Source organism: Ranitomeya variabilis, chromosome 4 (assembly GCF_051348905.1).
Source record: "Ranitomeya variabilis isolate aRanVar5 chromosome 4, aRanVar5.hap1, whole genome shotgun sequence".
In the NCBI taxonomy this organism is placed as follows: Eukaryota; Metazoa; Chordata; class Amphibia; order Anura; family Dendrobatidae; genus Ranitomeya; species Ranitomeya variabilis.
Window position 1 is genome coordinate 655,471,405 of NC_135235.1, and position 18,431 is coordinate 655,489,835.

Here is an 18,431-nt window from a genome sequence, read left to right on the forward strand (position 1 = left end):
TAACCTGTTTCCCATGTGTTTTGGTTATGTAAAAAAAGTGTTTCTGCCCCCCCCCCCCAAAAAAAAAAGGCCCAAAAGCGTGGTTTTCTTGCTAGTAAAACCATTATGTTATACCTCTTACATGTCTGGTGTTTGTTTTTATTAAACCTTTTTTTATTATATAACCTTAATAAATCCACACACACACAAAGAGTAGAATTGTAATCCGAATTTTATTTTAACTATTTTTTTTTTTTTTTTTTGTTTTGCAAAAAAAATATATTTTTATTTTCCAACTTTTTTTTTGAAAAATGTGAACATTTTTTGTAATATTAATATAAATAATAACAATTTACAAATTTTCAAATTGTTGGGTGGAGATATGAGAGGAGGATGGGCCGGAAGGTTGGACCACGTCGATAGGTGGGGAAACCCTACTTGTTTGTGGTGCAGTGGAAGGGGGGGTTAAACCAAGAGGCTGACCAGAGGGGGGTGGTGTTGGGGTAGGTGGAAGAGAAAAGTTCAGTAAGGAAAACATTGGGGAAGTAATTTGGTCTGGGGGCCGGGATTGTTGTGGGGACTGGGTCGGGTATTGTGACTGGGTAGGGTAGTGGGACTGGCGTGGGGTTTGGTAATGGTGCTGGTGTGGGGATTGGAGCTGGGTTTGGTAATGCTGCTGGTGTGGGTATTGGGGCTGGGTTTGGTAATGGGGGGTATGGTGTGGAAATGGGGCCTGGTGTGGAATTGGAGTGGAGGTGTGGCGAGGTGTGTGGGTCGATTCATTAATGGCCTGCAGTGCAGCATTATGGCAGGTATTCATTACCCGCATCTGTTGCTCAAAAGAAAGCTTCTCCATGCTCATGAGCATGGATTGGAAAAAAAGATTGGCCGGATCGGGACTTACAGCTGAATGCAGCCTATCCAAGCGACTGCTGGTTTCCTGGCTTGTTTCACTGATGCGTGATTGCACCATGTTGAAACCAGCAGTCACTTGCTCTCCCAAAATTTTGAAAGAGCCTTGGAAGGATGCATTCAGGTGTAAGAACTCAGGAGCATAGCTCCTTTCCTGACCCCTCTGGCGCTGCCGCCACGAACCTAATGGTGGTGTCGAGGTGGCAGGATCAGAGGGGTGGGGTAAAGGGAACGCTAACTGTTCAGCATCAGATGCGAGCAATGAAGCCTGCAATAATGCTCCACTGCTTGGGGCGGATGAAGTGGAGGGGACAGAGGGGTCAGAGGAGAGGACAGAGGGGTCAGAGGAGGGGACAGAGGTGTGGGGCCTACCGACGTGGCCCTCAGTGGCGGACTCAGGAGGGATCGCTTCAGAGGGCGCAGAGGAAGATGCAGGCGCCCGGTGGCTGGAGAAGGTGCTGTGAAAGAAAAAACAAAAGAAATTAATACATTGGAATGAAAAAGCCCTGACTGAAAGCAAACTAAGTAGACAGGTTAACATGGTTATAATTGGGCTGTAGAATACTTACACTCTGCTTAGCATGGTTCGCCTCAGGAAGGAGAGGGCCTGGCCATATTTATATCTGCTCCTCTTCCTTCCTGCAGAGCCACTCGGGGCCTTCATCTCATCATTGAATTCCCTCTTAAAGCGATCCCTCAGTGACCGCCACCGCTTCCTAACCTTTCCAACTGTGAAGACAAGAATCAAAAGAAAAAACAAAAAATTGGTAAATGCAATACATTACAGTCAGCTCAAAACATCACTGGAAAGTGAATACTTACCTAGTTTGCTCTGCTGCTGAGGATGAAGGCTCTCCCGCCTTGGAAACAGGGTGCGACACACTTCGTCCCAGAGCCGACGGGTGACACCGGTATCTGCATGCCTGCGGTCAGCCATGTTCCACAGCGGCTCCCGCTCACGAACCTCCTCGATGAGACAGTCTACATCAATGTCATCATCATCATCCTCCTCTTCTGCGGGAGCACGCTGTGAAGCCTGTGTCAAAAAAAAAAAAAAGGAAAACAAACAAATTAGTACACTGAAATACTAAAGTACCAATAGAATCCCCCTCCCCCCAAAAAAAAAAAACTCACTGATGGCCGACCGCGGCGACGAGTCCGCCGACTCTGGGACTGTCTGGGAGAGCCTTCAGCGGCAGCAGCAGCCTGAAATAAAGGAAACAAATTCTCAGTTAAGGTAGGCAGGTGTTTAGTAATCTGTTTTGTGTATGGTGCAGTGTGATGTGCAAAGCAACTGTTTCACCAATACTTACACTTGGTTCCTCCTCCACTTGCATCTCTCCACCCGTCTCGCCCCCTTCTGACAGCTCCTCATCTGATTCAGCTTCCTGTTGAAACATAATTTATGCATGTAGTTATCCATAAAAATGTAATTTAAAGAAATTTAAAAAAAAAAAAATGTTTTGTGTTAATTTACCGATAAACGCTGTTGCTGTGGAGGAGGGCTGTCAGAAGATGACATTGTTGATGTACAAAGGCCGGTGGCTGTGGTCCTGGTGGGATAGCCGGTGGCTGTGGTCCTGGTGGCTCTGTAAGTTAAAAAGACACTTGCAATCTGCTCTACACATTGCAGTAGCAGATTTGGGGTCTTCAAAACTTACTTTTAAAGAATAGAAAATGTGGTCCTGGTGGATAGCCGGTGGCTGTGGTCCTGGTGGGATAGCCGGTGGCTGTGGTCCTGGTGGGATAGCCGGTGGCTGTGGTCCTGGTGGGATAGCCGGTGGCTGTGGTCCTGGTGGCTCTGTAAGTTAAAAAGACACTTGCAATCTGCTCTACACATTGCAGTAGCAGATTTGGGGTCTTCAAAACTTACTTTTAAAGAATAGAAAATGTGGTCCTGGTGGATAGCCGGTGGCTGTGGTCCTGGTGGGATAGCCGGTGGCTGTGGTCCTGGTGGGATAGCCGGTGGCTGTGGTCCTGGTGGGATAGCCGGTGGCTGTGGTCCTGGTGGCTCTGTAAGTTAAAAAGACACTTGCAATCTGCTCTACACATTGCAGTAGCAGATTTGGGGTCTTCAAAACTTACTTTTAAAGAATAGAAAATGTGGTCCTGGTGGATAGCCGGTGGCTGTGGTCCTGGTGGGATAGCCGGTGGCTGTGGTCCTGGTGGGATAGCCGGTGGCTGTGGTCCTGGTGGGATAGCCGGTGGCTGTGGTCCTGGTGGGATAGCCGGTGGCTGTGGTCCTGGTGGCTCTGTAAGTTAAAAAGACACTTGCAATCTGCTCTACACATTGCAGTAGCAGATTTGGGGTCTTCAAAACTTACTTTTAAAGAATAGAAAATGTGGTCCTGGTGGATAGCCGGTGGCTGTGGTCCTGGTGGGATAGCCGGTGGCTGTGGTCCTGGTGGGATAGCCGGTGGCTGTGGTCCTGGTGGGATAGCCGGTGGCTGTGGTCCTGGTGGCTCTGTAAGTTAAAAAGACACTTGCAATCTGCTCTACACATTGCAGTAGCAGATTTGGGGTCTTCAAAACTTACTTTTAAAGAATAGAAAATGTGGTCCTGGTGGATAGCCGGTGGCTGTGGTCCTGGTGGGATAGCCGGTGGCTGTGGTCCTGGTGGGATAGCCGGTGGCTGTGGTCCTGGTGGGATAGCCGGTGGCTGTGGTCCTGGTGGGATAGCCGGTGGCTGTGGTCCTGGTGGCTCTGTAAGTTAAAAAGACACTTGCAATCTGCTCTACACATTGCAGTAGCAGATTTGGGGTCTTCAAAACTTACTTCTAGCACTTTAGCTGTGTCCTGGTGGGCAGCGGCTGTGTCCTGGTGGGCAGCGGTCCTGGTTTATCTGTTAATATGTATAATGGATCTATAGTTAGACCACCCCCTGAACTAGGTAATGCTCAATGATAAACACCCTACTAAAATGATGTCAGAAATGTTCATACAGGTGAACACCAAAACCCCCCCCAAAAAAGTGGCACGATATACCATTAATTTCCATGTCCCATAAAATAAAATTTTTTAATGTTAACACCAAGAAAAAATATATTTGACACATTTTATGTAAAATAAATAACCTCCCCCCCCCCCCCCCCCCCCAAAAAAAAAAAAAAAAAAAAAAATACAGGTTAACCTTTATTAAAAAAATTAGCCCTCAACCAACCCTGTATTGCATGTGTAACCATTGGTACATACACCAGTTTTAAATTTACCTTTATGAAATAATACTACGGACATTTTTTTTATAAACATTTTATTATAATTTTTTTTTTCACTCTTTTTTTTTTTAAATCACAATTAGGAGCTGACATGCTCTTTATTTTAAATACAAGTACTTCAACTGCAAAAGGTTATAACTGTAATTTAAAAAAAATCAACACTTTTATTAAATAGAAAAAACCCACACTCACACATTCAAACCAAAAGCTGCAGACCGCTAGACTTTTTTAAAAAACACATCAGATTTAAAAAAAAAAAAAAAAAAATAAAACCACATGCTGCACAGACCACTATACAGTCAATACATCAGAAAAAGGCAAATAACCTATTACAGCATGGACAAATGCACATGCAATCAACAAGACGCACACAAAAAACATGCATGGTATGTGTCCACATTCAGGATCGCCTCAGAATTTGGTCAGGATTTTCCATCAGTATTTGTAAAGCCAAAACCAGGAGTGTAAAAATTAGGTAAAGTATAATACGAAAAAAGGCATACTTTTGCTTTGATCACCCACTCCTAGTTTTGGCGTACAAATACTGATGGAAAATCCTGACCACATCCTGATGCAATCCTGCACATGGACACATACCCTCCCACATGAACAGGCATAAAATTGGCAAAGGCATAATATGGTGCAGGCACATGATACAAAAGCACACAGCCGTACAAAAATACACACATGCACGCACATAGCTTTAGGCAAATACACATATGTACAACAAAGGCAGAAAGGTGAACCCAATCAGAAGACGCATACACACACACACACACATACAAAAGGCTGACAATCCTTTGGCTGAAGCAGCAGGTCTTCACAGTGGCTGGAATCAGGCTGCATCTGGACTCTAGCATGGCACTGGCTGGTGCAGGACGATGGCAGGCCTCAGGTTCTCTTCAGGTTTTAAGCTCTTTCTGTAGTCAGTACCTCATATACACACACAAATGCACAGGCACACAGATGCACACAAAAATTGCAATACTCACACTGGCTCTATGGTGGCTGGAGTCTTGTGGCTGGAGTCCCGTGGCTGGCTCCTTCCTGTGGCTGGCTCCTGTGTCAGGCTGTGGTCTTGTGGCTGAGGTTATGGCTGGAGTCCTGTGGCTGGCTCCTTCCTGTGGCTGGCTTCTTCCTGTGGCTGGCTTCTTCCTGTGGCTGGCTCCTGTGTCACGCTGGGGTCTTGTGGCTGGCTAGCTCTTGCTGGAAGTCTTCTCATGGGTCTTGCAGGCATATGTGGGGTTGAAGGCCCAGGCCAGGTTTATATAGATTTGGGGGTGTCTGGCCAATTGGCAACAAAATCCAGCTTCTGAGCATGCTCAGTGTAAAAAAAACGTATTGCAGCGCTGCATTGCGTCGTACGACGTGTCCCGACGCATCCGTCGCTCATAGGCTTCCATTGCAGCCAACGACGTATGCCGCAGGATGCGTCGCGACACGTTTTTTAGGCGGAGACAAAAAACGTTACAATCTACGTTTTTTTGAGACGACGTGTCGCCAAATTTCGACGCATCCGTCGTAAAACGTACACGACGTATGCCAATCCGTCGCCATACGTCGCCAATACAAGTCTATGGGAAAAAAACGCATCCAGCAAAAAGTTTTGCTGGATGCGTTTTTTCTGAAAAAAGACGTTTTGAAACGTAATGCAGTTAACGCTAGTGTGAAAGTAGCCTAAAACTAAATTTTGGTGGAAAAAATGTAGTTATTTTGTCCTCACTGCCCAATGGTATAAAATCCTGTGACACACCCATAGTGTCTATATGATTCGTAAAATGGGGTCAGTTATGGGGGGTTCTGCTGTTTTGGCACCTCATGGGCTCTCCCATTGGGTCATGGCACCTGCAAACCATAACAGTAAAATCTGGCGCTCCTTCCCTTCTGAGCTCTGCCATGCACCCAACCAGTGGTTTACCCCCACATATGTAGGACTGGCATAACCAGGTCAAATTGCACAACAACTTTTGAGGTCCAATTTCTCTGTTACCCTTGGGAAAATAAAAAATTGGGGGCAAAAAGATAAATTTTGTGAATTTTTTTAATTTTACAGCTCTATGTTATAAACTTCTGTGAAGCACTTGGGGGTTCAAAGTGTTCACCGCACATCTAGATAAATTCCTTAGGGGGCCTAGTTACCAAAATGGTGTCACTTGTTAGGGGGGGGGGTTTCTACTGTTTAGGCACATCAGGGGCTCTTCAAACGAGACATGGTGTCCGATCTCAATTCCAGCCAATTTTTTATTGAAAGGTAAAACGGCACTCCTTTCCTTCCGAGCTCTGCCATGCGCCCAAACAGTGGTTTACTCCCACATATAGGGTATCGGCGTATTTATTTTTTTTTTTTAAACATTCAAAAAATTCCTGTGAAACACCTGAAGGGTAAATAAACTTCTTAAAATGTGGTTTTGAGCACCTTGAGGTGTGCAGTTTTTAGAATGGTGTCACTTTTTGGTATTTTCTATCATATAGACCCCTCAAAGTGACTTCAAATGTGATGTGGTCCCTAAAAAAAATGGCGTTGTAAAAATGAGCAATCGCTGTTTAACTTTTAACCCTTAGAACTTCCTAAGAAAAAAAATGTTGGTTCCAAAATTGTGCTGATGTAAAGTAGACATGTGAGAAATGTTACTTATTAAGTATTTTGTGTGACATACACTCACCGGCCACTTTATTAGGTACACCATGCTAGTAACGGGTTGGACCCCCTTTTGCCTTCAGAACTGCCTCAATTCTTCGTGGCATAGATTCAACAAGGTGCTGGAAGCATTCCTCAGAGATTTTGGTCCACATTGACATGATGGCATCACACAGTTGCCGCAGATTTGTCGGCTGCACATCCCAAAGATGCTCCATACAAGGCAGGATGGATCCATGCTTTCATGTTGTTTACGCCAAATTCTGACCCTACCATCCGAATGTCGCAGCAGAAATCGAGACTCATCAGACCAAGCAACGTTTTTCCAATCTTCTACTGTCCAATTTCGATGAGCTTGTACAAATTGTAGCCTCAGTTTCCTGTTCTTAGCTGAAAGGAGTGGTACCCGGTGTGGTCTTCTGCTGCTGTAGCCCATCTGCCTCAAAGTTCGACGCACTGTGCGTTCAGAGATGCTCTTAGGCCTACCTTGGTTGTAACGGGTGGCGATTTGAGTCACTGTTGCCTTTCTATCAGCTCGAACCAGTCTGCCCATTCTCCTCTGACCTCTGGCATCAACAAGGCATTTCCGCCCACAGAACTGCCGCTCACTGGATTTTTTTTCTTTTTCGGACCATTCTCTGTAAACCCTAGAGATGGTTGTGCGTGAAAATCCCAGTAGATCAGCAGTTTCTGAAATACTCAGACCAGCCCTTCTGGCACCAACAACCATGCCACGTTCAAAGGCACTCAAATCACCTTTCTTCCCCATACTGATGCTCGGTTTGAACTGCAGGAGATTGTCTTGACCATGTCTACATGCCTAAATGCACTGAGTTGCCGCCATGTGATTGGCTGATTAGAAATTAAGTGTTAACAAGAAGTTGGACAGGTGTACCTAATAAAGTGGCCAGTGAGTGTATCTCTGTGATGTAAGGGCATGAAAATTTAAAGTTGGAAAATTGCAAAATTTTCAAAATTTTTGCCAAATTTGTTTTTTTCCACTAATAAACGCAAGACCTATCAAAGAAATTTTACCTCTATCATGAAGTAGAATATGTCACGAGAAAACCGTCTCAGAATTGCCAGGATCCATGGACACGTTCTAGAGTTATTACCTCATAAAGGGACAGTGGTCAGAATTGTGAAAACTGGCCCAGTCATTAACGTGCAAACTACCCTCAGGAGTAAAAGGGTTAAGAAACCTAAGGTTCAATCCATATTTTGTGTGTAACTTTTTGACCGATACTGAATATTTAAAAAAAAAAAAAATTTGCACTCCCCATAATATCAATAACCATATCTAGGAAGTGTTTTAACCCTGTAGGTGCTTCGCGGAATGCAAATAAAAAATTTTTTTACCCTAAGGCCCCAATGTACCCTACATTTGGTTGTACACTACTGTTTGGGCACATGGCAGGGCTCAAAAGAAAAGGAGTGACATTTGTCGATTTGGACACAGATATTGCTGGAATAATTTGCAGGTACTATTTGCAGATCACCTAAGGTGTCAGAACGGCAGGAAAAAAGAACAGTAGAAAACCCATAAAGTGTTCCTGTTTTGGAAACTATAGCTCTCAGGGAATTTACCTATAGGAGTAGTGTTTATTTTGACTCCATAGGTGTTTTCCAAAAATTAGATGCAGTGACTGTTGCACAGAGAAAATTGAACATATTCCATTGTAGTGCCCAATACATAGTGCCCAGCTTGTGCTTCTGGAGAAACGAACACTGTAAATAAAATGGGCTTTTCTTCCTACAGTGTCATAAACACCACCCACTCACTGCACACATGACTCAGATGTAATTGTAATGGACGACTCCGTTTCACACTCGCTTGTCCACTCCCCTACCGCAATAGGCTTACAATGAACTGAGCTCACCCAATATCCAGTTCACTCATCCACGCCAAACTTCTTGATGCCACCACTTCCCATTTTGATGGAAAACATTAGATTCTTTGCAAGGGAAATCACAGCAGAAAATAGGACAGATTTACAGATTACGTCTCTTGGGTCTTACTGAGGTCTTTTGGAGGAGATATTACAAAGGGTCTAATTTTTCACCTCTCGCCCTGGTCAGGTGAGAGTTGGCTATTTTCATGCATGGAACATGTGAGCAAAGATCCAATTCTAAATTTGTTATGTTTTCCCACAAGAATTTTCTTATAGGATACTATAAGAGCCATGTTTCCGAGCATACTTTCCGCATACACGACTATGATATATCCATAAATCAAATTGATAATTGCATTTGTGTGGTTTCCCAAGGCTGAAAATAATGGTCCTTGATCCCACAGAAGTGATTATGTCCCTTGATGTATCACACAGATATATCCTTGGATGGTGTTGATATCAGATTATTATCAATATTGCATTTCCATTTCAGCCATGTAATGTTTCTGGTTGAGTGGAGACGTCCCATCTGCCTCAGTATCTTCAACTTTGTTATAGTGCCTCTCTTCTAACGAGGAAGTACACAAACCATTTTCTCCTTTAGAAACTGTCAGGTATCTGCTAATTAATATATCTAGATACAGGTGATGCTTCCAGATATCCAGTGATGTTGGACCTTTTTATTTAACCTATGACTCTTCCATACAACAATGCTAAATATGTGGACCCTAACTCTGGTTTGACATATTGCAATGTTCACAGAAGAGGAATTTTCTGCTTTATGAGCACAGCTTGTGCTTGATTGGTTTAAAAAAGCCATATTACATTTCAAAAAGTTTTGAACAACTGTTAATGTGGACACACTCTACTTTTCTATTAACCGCTTCATGATCGCCCACTGTACATAAACGTCAGCGCTTGCAGGGCTTTCTGCAGCACCCACGTTTATGAATGGTGGGTGGTCTAGCAGCGGTCAGGACCCTCAGGGTCCTGCAAGCGCTGCGATTCTTGTGCAGAGCCGTCGCTCTGTCAGGTGACATCATCTGGACATGATTAGATCAGGTCCCAATTATGTTAACCCTTTGCTATCTTCTAGATGCCGTGATCGCAGCATTTAGAAGATAGCAGAGGGAGCCCCCTGCTATACTCGCCTCTCCGACGCCCCCCCGTGATGAGATCTGATCACATCACGGGGGATTCCGCGTTGCAATGGCAGCTGAAAGTCACATGATGACTTCCAGCTACGGTGGCTTCTAAGGCTCAGCCTGCAGCTGAGTCTAACAAGCAATCTGCCTGTGTAAAACTTACAGATCTCTTGCAATGCAGTACATGTGTATTGCATTGTAAGAGACCTGTGATCAGACAAGTAAAATTTATGTCCCATACAGGGACTAAGTAAAAAAAGTAAAAAAAAAGTTTTAAAACTATTAAAAAAAAACACAAAATAAATTAAAAAAAGAAAAAATATTAAACCAATAAATACATATATAAAAAAAATAATTATAATAAAAAAAATAGCAAAAACCCTTGCTTTTTCATCCTGCAGCCAAACAAAAAGTAGAATAATATGCGATCAAAAAGTCATATCAAAATGGTACCTCTGAAAGCGCCATCTTGTCCCGCAAAAAACAAGCCGTCACATAACTCTGTCGGTCGAAATATGAAAAATGTATAGCTCTCAAAATATGGTGATGCAAAAACTTGTTTTTGCAATAAAAAGCGTCTTTTAGTGTGTGACAGCTGCCAAACATAAAAACCCAATATAAATCTGGTATCGCTGTAATCACACCGACCGGAAGAATAAAGTCACCTAATCACTTATACTGCATGACAAACGGCGTAAAAAATAAAACAAATTCTTCACATGCTGTTGATTTTTTTCATTCTGCCTCCCAAAGATCACGCTCTGTGCTGAGCGCTTGTACCAGTTTTCCGTGTAAATCTCTGAAATACGCGATTCAGATGGAACCCTCGGCGGAAGATTCCCCATAATGAGGCAGATGGAAGCACTGTGAACGCCATAAGACCTGTGATCTGGCGGTGTCCGTCTTTTTAGTCATACACAAAAGCGCAGTCAGCCAGTTTTGTGCACAGCTGAAGGACACCGCTGAACAGAGGCCAGACAGAGTCCAGAGAAATTCTGCTGCCTCATTATAGTGAATGGATCAGGGGTTTCATCTGTCACGTCATTCAGAGATTTAGAAAGAAACCCCAAAGTAAGTGTTCAGCGTAGAGCGCCAGATAAATGTGATGCCAAGCGTTATGTAAAATGTTCCCAATAAAAGCTTCCACTCAATCCACAAAAAAAGCAAGTCCTTACTCTGGTCCGTCATCTGTTAATGGAAATATAGGGGGCTTCCACATTACTGCTAGTACAAAGGCACTAGAAAAGCGTTATGGCTACTCACCCCCCTAAAATAAATTCTGTGCTCCCAAATTCAAATGCCCCCCTCCCTTTTGAGCCCCACGGTGTACCTAAACCACATATATCATCCACATGCTTGGCAATTCTATAGTGATGAGAGCCTGACTGATTTATGGGTGCATGTATCCAGAAGCACGGGCTGGGCATAACGTACTGGTCACTACAGTGTACTGGTCACTACAACGGCAGTTTGTATTTTTCACTCGGCAACATCCACTGCTGCCTGTTTCTGGAAAACACCCATGGAGTCAAAATCATCACTACACTTGTAGATAAATTCCTAAAGGGGTATAATTTCTGCTTTTATGGCATTTAGGGGTTCTTTATATAGAGTCTGGAAACTATTCTATAATAATTAGTTCTCCAAGAGTCAAATAGCTCTCCGTCCTTCCAGAGTCTTGCTGTGTGGCTAAGCAGTACTGTACGGCCACATATGGGGTATTGGCAAGTTCAGAAGAAATTGTGTAACACAGTTTGGCACCACTTTTACCCATTTTCCAGTGTGAAAATGTAAAATCTGGGGCTAAAACAATTTTGTTGTGGTAAAAATGTAATTATTTTTTCTTCACTGCCCAATGGTATCAAATTCTGTGACAAACTTGGGGTGTCAATATGATCACTGCACCCCTAGATGAACTCATTGAGAGGTGTAGTTTGTAAAATGGGGTCACTTACGAGGGTTTCTACTGTTCTAGCACCTCAGGGGCTCTTCCATTGTGACATGGCTCCCTCAAACCAATGCAGCAAAACCTGCACTGTAATATGGCACTCCTTCCCTTTCATGCCCTGCCGTGCTCCCAGACAGTAGTTTTCCACCACATACTGGGTATTGGCATACTCTGGAGAAATTGCACAACAAATTTTGGGGTCCATTTTTTCTTGCTACCCCTGTGAAAGTAAAAAAGTGTGGGCTAAAATAGCATTTTTGTGGTAAAAATGATTTTTTTTTATTTTGACGGCTCAATATTATAAAATTCTGTGAAGCACCTGTGAGTTCAAGGTGCTCAATACACATGTAGATAAGTTCCCTAAGGGATCTAGTTTCCAAAATGGTGTTACCTTTTTGGGGGTTTCCACTGTTTAGGCACATCAGGGGCTCTCCAAATGTGACATGGCAGCTGCTAATTATAGTCATATTTTATATTCAAAAAGTCAAATGGTGCTCCTTCCCTTCCGAGCCCTGCTGTGCACCCAAACAGTAGATTTCCCCCACTTATGTGGTATCGACATGCTCGGAAGTAATTGCAAAACAAAATGTATAGTCCATTTTCTCCTGTTACCCTTGCGAAAGTAAGAAAAATTAGGTATAAAGGGAAATTTTTGTGAAAGAAAAGTAAATGTTTATTTTTTCCTTTAACCCTTTCACGACATGCGCCGTACATGTACTGCGCATGTCGGGTCCCCTGCTTTGATGTGCGCTCCGGCGGTGAGCGCACATCAAAGTCGCGACATGTCAGCTGTTTTGTACAGCTGACATGTGCGCGCAATAGCGGCGGGTGAAATCGCTATTCACCCGCCGCTATTAACCTGTTAAATGCCGCTGTCAAATGCAGACAGCGGCATTTAACTACCGCATCCGGCCGGGCGGCCGGAAATGACGTCATCGCCGACCCCCGTCACATGATCGGGGGTCGGCGATGCATCAGGAAGGTAACCATAGAGGTCCTTGAGACCTCTATCGTTACTGATCGCCGGTGGCTGTGAGCGCCCCCCTGTGGTCGGCGCTCACAGCACACCTGCAATTCTCCTACATAACAGCGATCTGATGATCGCTGTTATGTAGCAGAGCCGATCGGGCTGTGCCTGCTTCTAGCCTCCCTTGGAGGCTACTGAAGCATGGCAAAAGTGAAAAAAAAAGGTTTTTAAAAATGTGAAAAAAATATTAAAAATATAAAAGTTTAAATCACCCCCCTTTCGCCCCATCCTAAATAAAACAATAAAAAAAAAAAAAACCTACACATATTTGGTATCGCCGCGTTCAGAATCGCCCGATCTATCAAATAAAAAAAAGCATTAACCTGATCGCTAAACAGCGTAGCGAGAAAAAAATCCGAAACGCCAGAATTACGTTTTTTTGGTCGCCGCGACATTGCGTTAAAATGCAATAACGGGCGATCAAAAGAACGTATCTGCGCCGAAATGGTATCATTAAAAACATCAGCTCGGCACGCAAAAAATAAGCCCTCACCCGACCCCAGATCACGAAAATTGGAGACGCTACGGGTATCGGAAAATTGCACTTTTTTTTTTTTTTTTTTTAAGCAAAGTTTGGAATTTTTTTTCACCACTTGGATAAAAAATAACCTAGACATGTTAGGTGTCTATGAACTCGTAATGACCTAGAGAATCATAATGGCAGGTCAGTTTTAGCATTTAGTGAACCTAGCAAAAAAACAAAACAAAAAACAAGTGTGGGATTGCACTTTTTTTGCAATTTCACCGCACTTGGAATTTTTTTCCCATTTTCTAGTACATGACATGGTAAAACCAATGATGTCGTTCAAAAGTACAACTCGTCCCGCAAAAAATAAGCCCTCACATGGCCATATTGACGGAAAAATAAAAAAGTTATGGCTCTGGGAAGGAGGGGAGCGAAAAACGAAAACACAAAAACGAAAAAGGGCCGCGACTTGAAGGGGTTAACAATCCATTCATTCCTGTAAAGCACTTTGAAGGGTTAATAAACTTCTTGAATGTGGTTTTGAGCAACTTGAGGGGTGCAGTTTTTAGAATGGTGTCATTTTGGGTTATTTTCTTTCATATAGACCCCTCAAAGTCAATTCAAAGGTAAGGTGGTCCCTAAAAAAAATGGTTTTGTAAAATTTGTTGAAAACATGAAAAATCTCTGGTCAACTTTTAACCGTTATAACGTCCTAACAAAAAAAATGTGGTTCCAAAATTGTGCTGATGTAAAGTAGGCATGTGGGAAATGTTATTTATTAACTACTTTTTATGATATGACTCTCTGATTTAAGGGCATAAAAATTAAATTTTTAAAATTGCAACATTTTCTAAATTTTCACCAAATTTCCTTTTTTTTCACAAATAAACGCAAGTCATATCGAAGAATTTTACCTCTAACATGAAGTACAATATGTCACGGGAAACCAGTTTCAGAATCACTGGGATCGGTTGAAGCGTTCCAGAGTTATGACCTCATAAAGTGACAGTGTTCAGAATTGTAAAAATTGTCCCAGTCACGAAGGCAAAAAGAGAACCGGGCACGAAAGGGTTAACAGATGATGTACCTAAGTAGGAGCTTGTTTATAGTGGGATGAATAGAAGTTTTGATTTATATTATTTTTGAGCTATTTAGCATTTTTTGTGGCTTATTCTAATATTTGGGATGGAGCATGACCAAAGAGTCGAACATCATTCTCTACTGGTTCTTGCTCTATACTGAGGTCTACTTTAACATTGTGAACTGTATTTTTCTTAGTGAATAATAGAAATTGCTAGTTATGTAACAAATTCAATCAACATTTTATTTACAAATGTAAAAATATATATTTTAAGAATATTTTATTAAAAAATAATTGATTTTATTTTTTAGCAGATGATTTTACCAGAAGACCAGACGGACATCTGACTTACTCCGTTTTAAAATCAGATGACCTTGATGTCAGACAAGATACAAGTGAAACTAATGCCATTATTCCAGCTATACCATCATCTCTTCACAGCAAAGATATATTCTCTGACCCATCACAGACTATTAGGAAAAATAAAAGTCACAAAAAGGTCATTAAAAATCAAATTGATCTGGCAGTATCGAAACCATTTCCATCTTCAGAATGTGGAAAATATTTTTATCTGAAAATGATGAATGTTGTTAAGCAGCAAAAGAATCACGTAGAGAAAAAAAGATTTTCTTGTTCAGAGTGTGGGAAATATTTTAACCATAAATCAAATCTTAATACACATAAGAAAATTCATACAAAGGATAAGCTTGCTTCATGTTCAGAATGTGGGAAATGTTTTGTAGATAAAACACGTCTCGCTAAACATCAAAGAACTCACACAGGGGAGAAACCTTTTTCATGTTTAGAATGTGGGAAATGTTTTGCAGACAAATCATATCTTGCCATACATCGGAGAACTCACACAGGGGAGAAGCCATATTCATGTTTAGAGTGTGGGAAATATTTTAACCAGAAATCACATCTTAATATACATGAGAAACTTCATACAAAGGATAAGCTTGCTTCATGTTCAGAATGTGGGAAATGTTTTGTAGATAAATCACATCTCGCTAAACATCAAAGAATTCACACAGGGGAGAAGCCATTTTCATGTTTAGAATGTGGTAAATGTTTTGCAGATCAATCATATTTTGTTAGACACCAGAGAACTCACACAGGGGAGAAGCCTTTTTCATGTGTAGAGTGTGGGAAATGTTTTATAAAGAAATCTGATCTTGTGCCACACCTTAGAATTCACACCGGGGAAAAGCCATATTCATGTTTAGAATGTGGGAAATGTTTTGCAATGAAATCACATCTTGTTAAACACCAGAAAATTCACACAGGGGAGAAGCCTTTTTCATGCCCAGAATGTGGAAAATATTTTGCAGAAAAATCCAGTCTTGTTATACACAAGAGAATTCACACAGGGGAGAAGCCATGTTTCTGTTCGGCATGTGGGAAATATTTTGCACAGAATTCATATCTTGTTAAACACCAGAAAACTCACACAGAGAAGAAACCATAATCCTGTTTAGAATGTGGGAAATGTTTTGCAACTTAATCACATTTTGTTACACATAAGAGAGCTCACACAGACGATAAATCATTTTCATGTCCAGAATGTGGAAAATGTTTTGTAGCAAAATCAAGTCTTGTTATATACCAAAGATCTCACACAGAGAAGCCATATTCATGTTCAGAATGTGTGAAATGTTTTACAGATACAGTCCTGCTCATTGTTATTGGCACCCATGAGGTTTAAAGTAAACCTGTCAGCAGGATTTTGCAAAGTAAACTACAGGCATTGTTAGGTTGCCACTGTTACACTGACTAAAATGATACCTAGCGTGAAGAAATCTGCCTTTTGGTTCTTGTGTTATCAACGTTAGAAGTTTTCAGTTAATGATATGCTCGTTGTTCGGGGAGGGACTGTAGGAAGAGTCTTATCTTCCTGCTCTAAGCCAGAGGAACCAAGGAAAGACCTGCCCACGGGCCGCTCCAAAGCCCAGTCTCTCTGTCTCTATGATCAGGAACATGTTTGTGCTTTGGGCCTGTGGGCAGGTCTTTACTTGGTTTCTCTGGCTTAGAGCAGAAAGATGAGACTCTTCCTACAGTACCACCCCTAACAACGAGCATATGATTAACTGAAAACTTCTAACACTGATTACACAAGAACCACCAGATGGGTTTCTTCACCCTAGGTATCATGTTAGTCACTGTAACAGCGCCAACCTGACAATGCCTGTAGTTTGTTTATTTAGCAAAATTCTGCTGACAGGTCTTCTTTCAATAAATAATGTGGAATATCTCCTGAAAAAAATTAGTCAAGTGAAAGTTTTTTTTGTATAGAGCACTCGTATTTAAACATAAAAGAGCAAGTAATAATCAATAATTAAAACAAAAAACAATGGGAGGGAAAAATAGAAAAAACTAAAGCTTGATGTGACACTGGTATTGGCACTCTTTACATTAAATTAGTATGGAAACGATTTATCCTTCCGAATAGGGAAAATATGGACTAAAAATTTCCACCCCTCCTTACTCATCTCCACCCTGTCCTCCTTTTGTTTGTCTTATTCCTTCTATGATCTCCTTTTCCTCCCTCTTCCTACTTTTATATCTAATAGAATTTATATATCCTTTTTAGGCAGCAAAATTCACAAATGTGGTGGTTTCTCGTTTGCTTGTCTTTTTCTTTTTTTTTTCTCTCTACTAAATATATGTTTAACAATATGGAGAAAATAGTATAGTGTATAAATTATCTTAAATGCATCTGTGATCAACTTGGATGTACAAGAGCGGTATTATAATTCTCTGGTTATTGTATCCAATGAGACCCTGGGTGGCCCAAATGAAAATTTGTTTTTTTTATGTTAGGTTTTGTTATGTATAACCAATAAAATCTGATTAAACTAAGTATGGAAACACACTTTGACTCACCTGTGGTAAATCACAAATGAGAATCACCTGTGATTAATTGTCGGTGACCATGTGACATAAATTAGCCAATGAATGATGACTTCAGAGTTTTAAAAATCCACATGGTAGGCTCTGTTTCTTTATCACAATGTTGAAGACAAAAGACCTGTCTGAGGACATCAGAACTGATATTATTAGCAAACACAAGACTTCCAAAAGACCAAAGGCGGTATCCTAGCTTCAACAGTGAGCAATTTTATTAGGAAGTTTGCCAAGCATGGAATCTCCCTGGACTGGGGGGGGGGGGGATAGAGGAAAATTGACAAGAGATGTCTTCGAAGAATGGTGGGAAAAAAAACACCTCAAATATTCGAAGGCCAAACTGGCACAGTCTGGGTTCATGGTTTCAACAAGTATCATATTCTGCATACTAAACCAGGCAGAGCTTTATGGGCGATGGCCAAGGAAAGACCATTGCTGAAGAAAAGACATAAAAAGGAATGACTGATCTTTGCCAAAGAGTACCTTGGCAAACCACAATTTTTCCAGGAAAATGTTCTATGGAGAGATGAAGCAAAAATAGCTTTTTGACAATGCAAATCAACAGTTTGTTTGTAGATGATACAATGAAGCTTATAAGGAAAAGAACACCCTACCAACAGTTAAGCATGATGGAGGATCCAAAATGCTGTGGTGCTTTTTTGCTGCATCTGGTACTGGAGACCTTGACCATATCACAGGAATCATGAAACCAGAGAATTATCAAAAGATTTTAGGGTGAAATGTCCTACCAAGTGTAAGAAAACTTGGTCTGAATTGAACATCATGGGTCATCCAGCAACACAATGACCCAAATCACACATTCAAGAAATGGTTGAGAAAGAAAAAATGGACTTTTAAAATGACCAGCAATGAGTCCTGACCTCATTCACATTGAAAATCTTTGAGGTGAGCGGAAAACTGTCATTGGGAAAAATAACCCTGCAAAAATTCAAGAGCTTGAACAAACTGCAAAGGAAAAATAAGAGAAAATACCAGCTGACAAGTGCAAGAAGCCCGTAGATGGCTACAAAAAACATTTGGAGGCTGTCATCAGTGCCAAAGGGTGTGCAGCCAGGTATCAAGTATACATACACATAGGTTGTGTATTTGTGTGTGTGTATATATATATATATATATATATATATATATATATATACATACATATATATACATATATATACACACAGTACAGACCAAAAGTTTGGACACACCTCATTTAAAGAT

The 18,431-nt window shown here is 41.5% G+C and overlaps 2 protein-coding genes across 4 annotated transcripts in view; one reads left to right on the top strand and one right to left on the bottom strand.

Moving 5' to 3' along the window:
• Nucleotides 1-17,175, top strand: part of LOC143767470 (uncharacterized) — a 31,169-nt gene extending 13,994 nt beyond the window's left edge. The window contains exon 6 of one of the 3 annotated variants that reach the window (XM_077255839.1): nucleotides 14,615-17,175. In XM_077255839.1, coding sequence (XP_077111954.1) covers nucleotides 14,615-15,771 — 1,157 coding nt within the window. In that variant the 3' untranslated portion in view covers nucleotides 15,772-17,175. The remainder of the gene's footprint in view (nucleotides 1-14,614) is intronic. The other 2 variants (XM_077255840.1, XM_077255841.1) reach the window with 2 other exon arrangements.
• Nucleotides 332-2,413, bottom strand: LOC143767051 (uncharacterized). Its single transcript, XM_077255073.1, has 5 exons — nucleotides 2,369-2,413; nucleotides 2,026-2,097; nucleotides 1,714-1,927; nucleotides 1,461-1,620; nucleotides 332-1,349 (listed from the first exon to the last, which is right to left on the bottom strand). The coding sequence occupies exons 1-5, from the start codon at nucleotides 2,411-2,413 to the stop codon at nucleotides 332-334; spliced, it is 1,509 nt and encodes a 502-aa protein (XP_077111188.1).
• Nucleotides 17,176-18,431: the final 1,256 nt, after the last annotated feature.

What these genes read in the sequence shown, in the direction of transcription:
- LOC143767051 (XM_077255073.1), bottom strand. Translation starts at nt 2,413, where the DNA reads ATGTCATCTTCTGACAGCCCTCCTCCACAGCAACAGCGTTTATCG. An exon ending in GTCGCCGCGGTCGGCCATCA is followed by an intron (nt 1,928 to 2,025) that starts GTGAGTTTTTTT and finishes TTTTTGACACAG; the next exon opens with GCTTCACAGCGTGCTCCCGC. An exon ending in CGAACCATGCTAAGCAGAGT is followed by an intron (nt 1,350 to 1,460) that starts GTAAGTATTCTA and finishes TTTCTTTCACAG; the next exon opens with CACCTTCTCCAGCCACCGGG.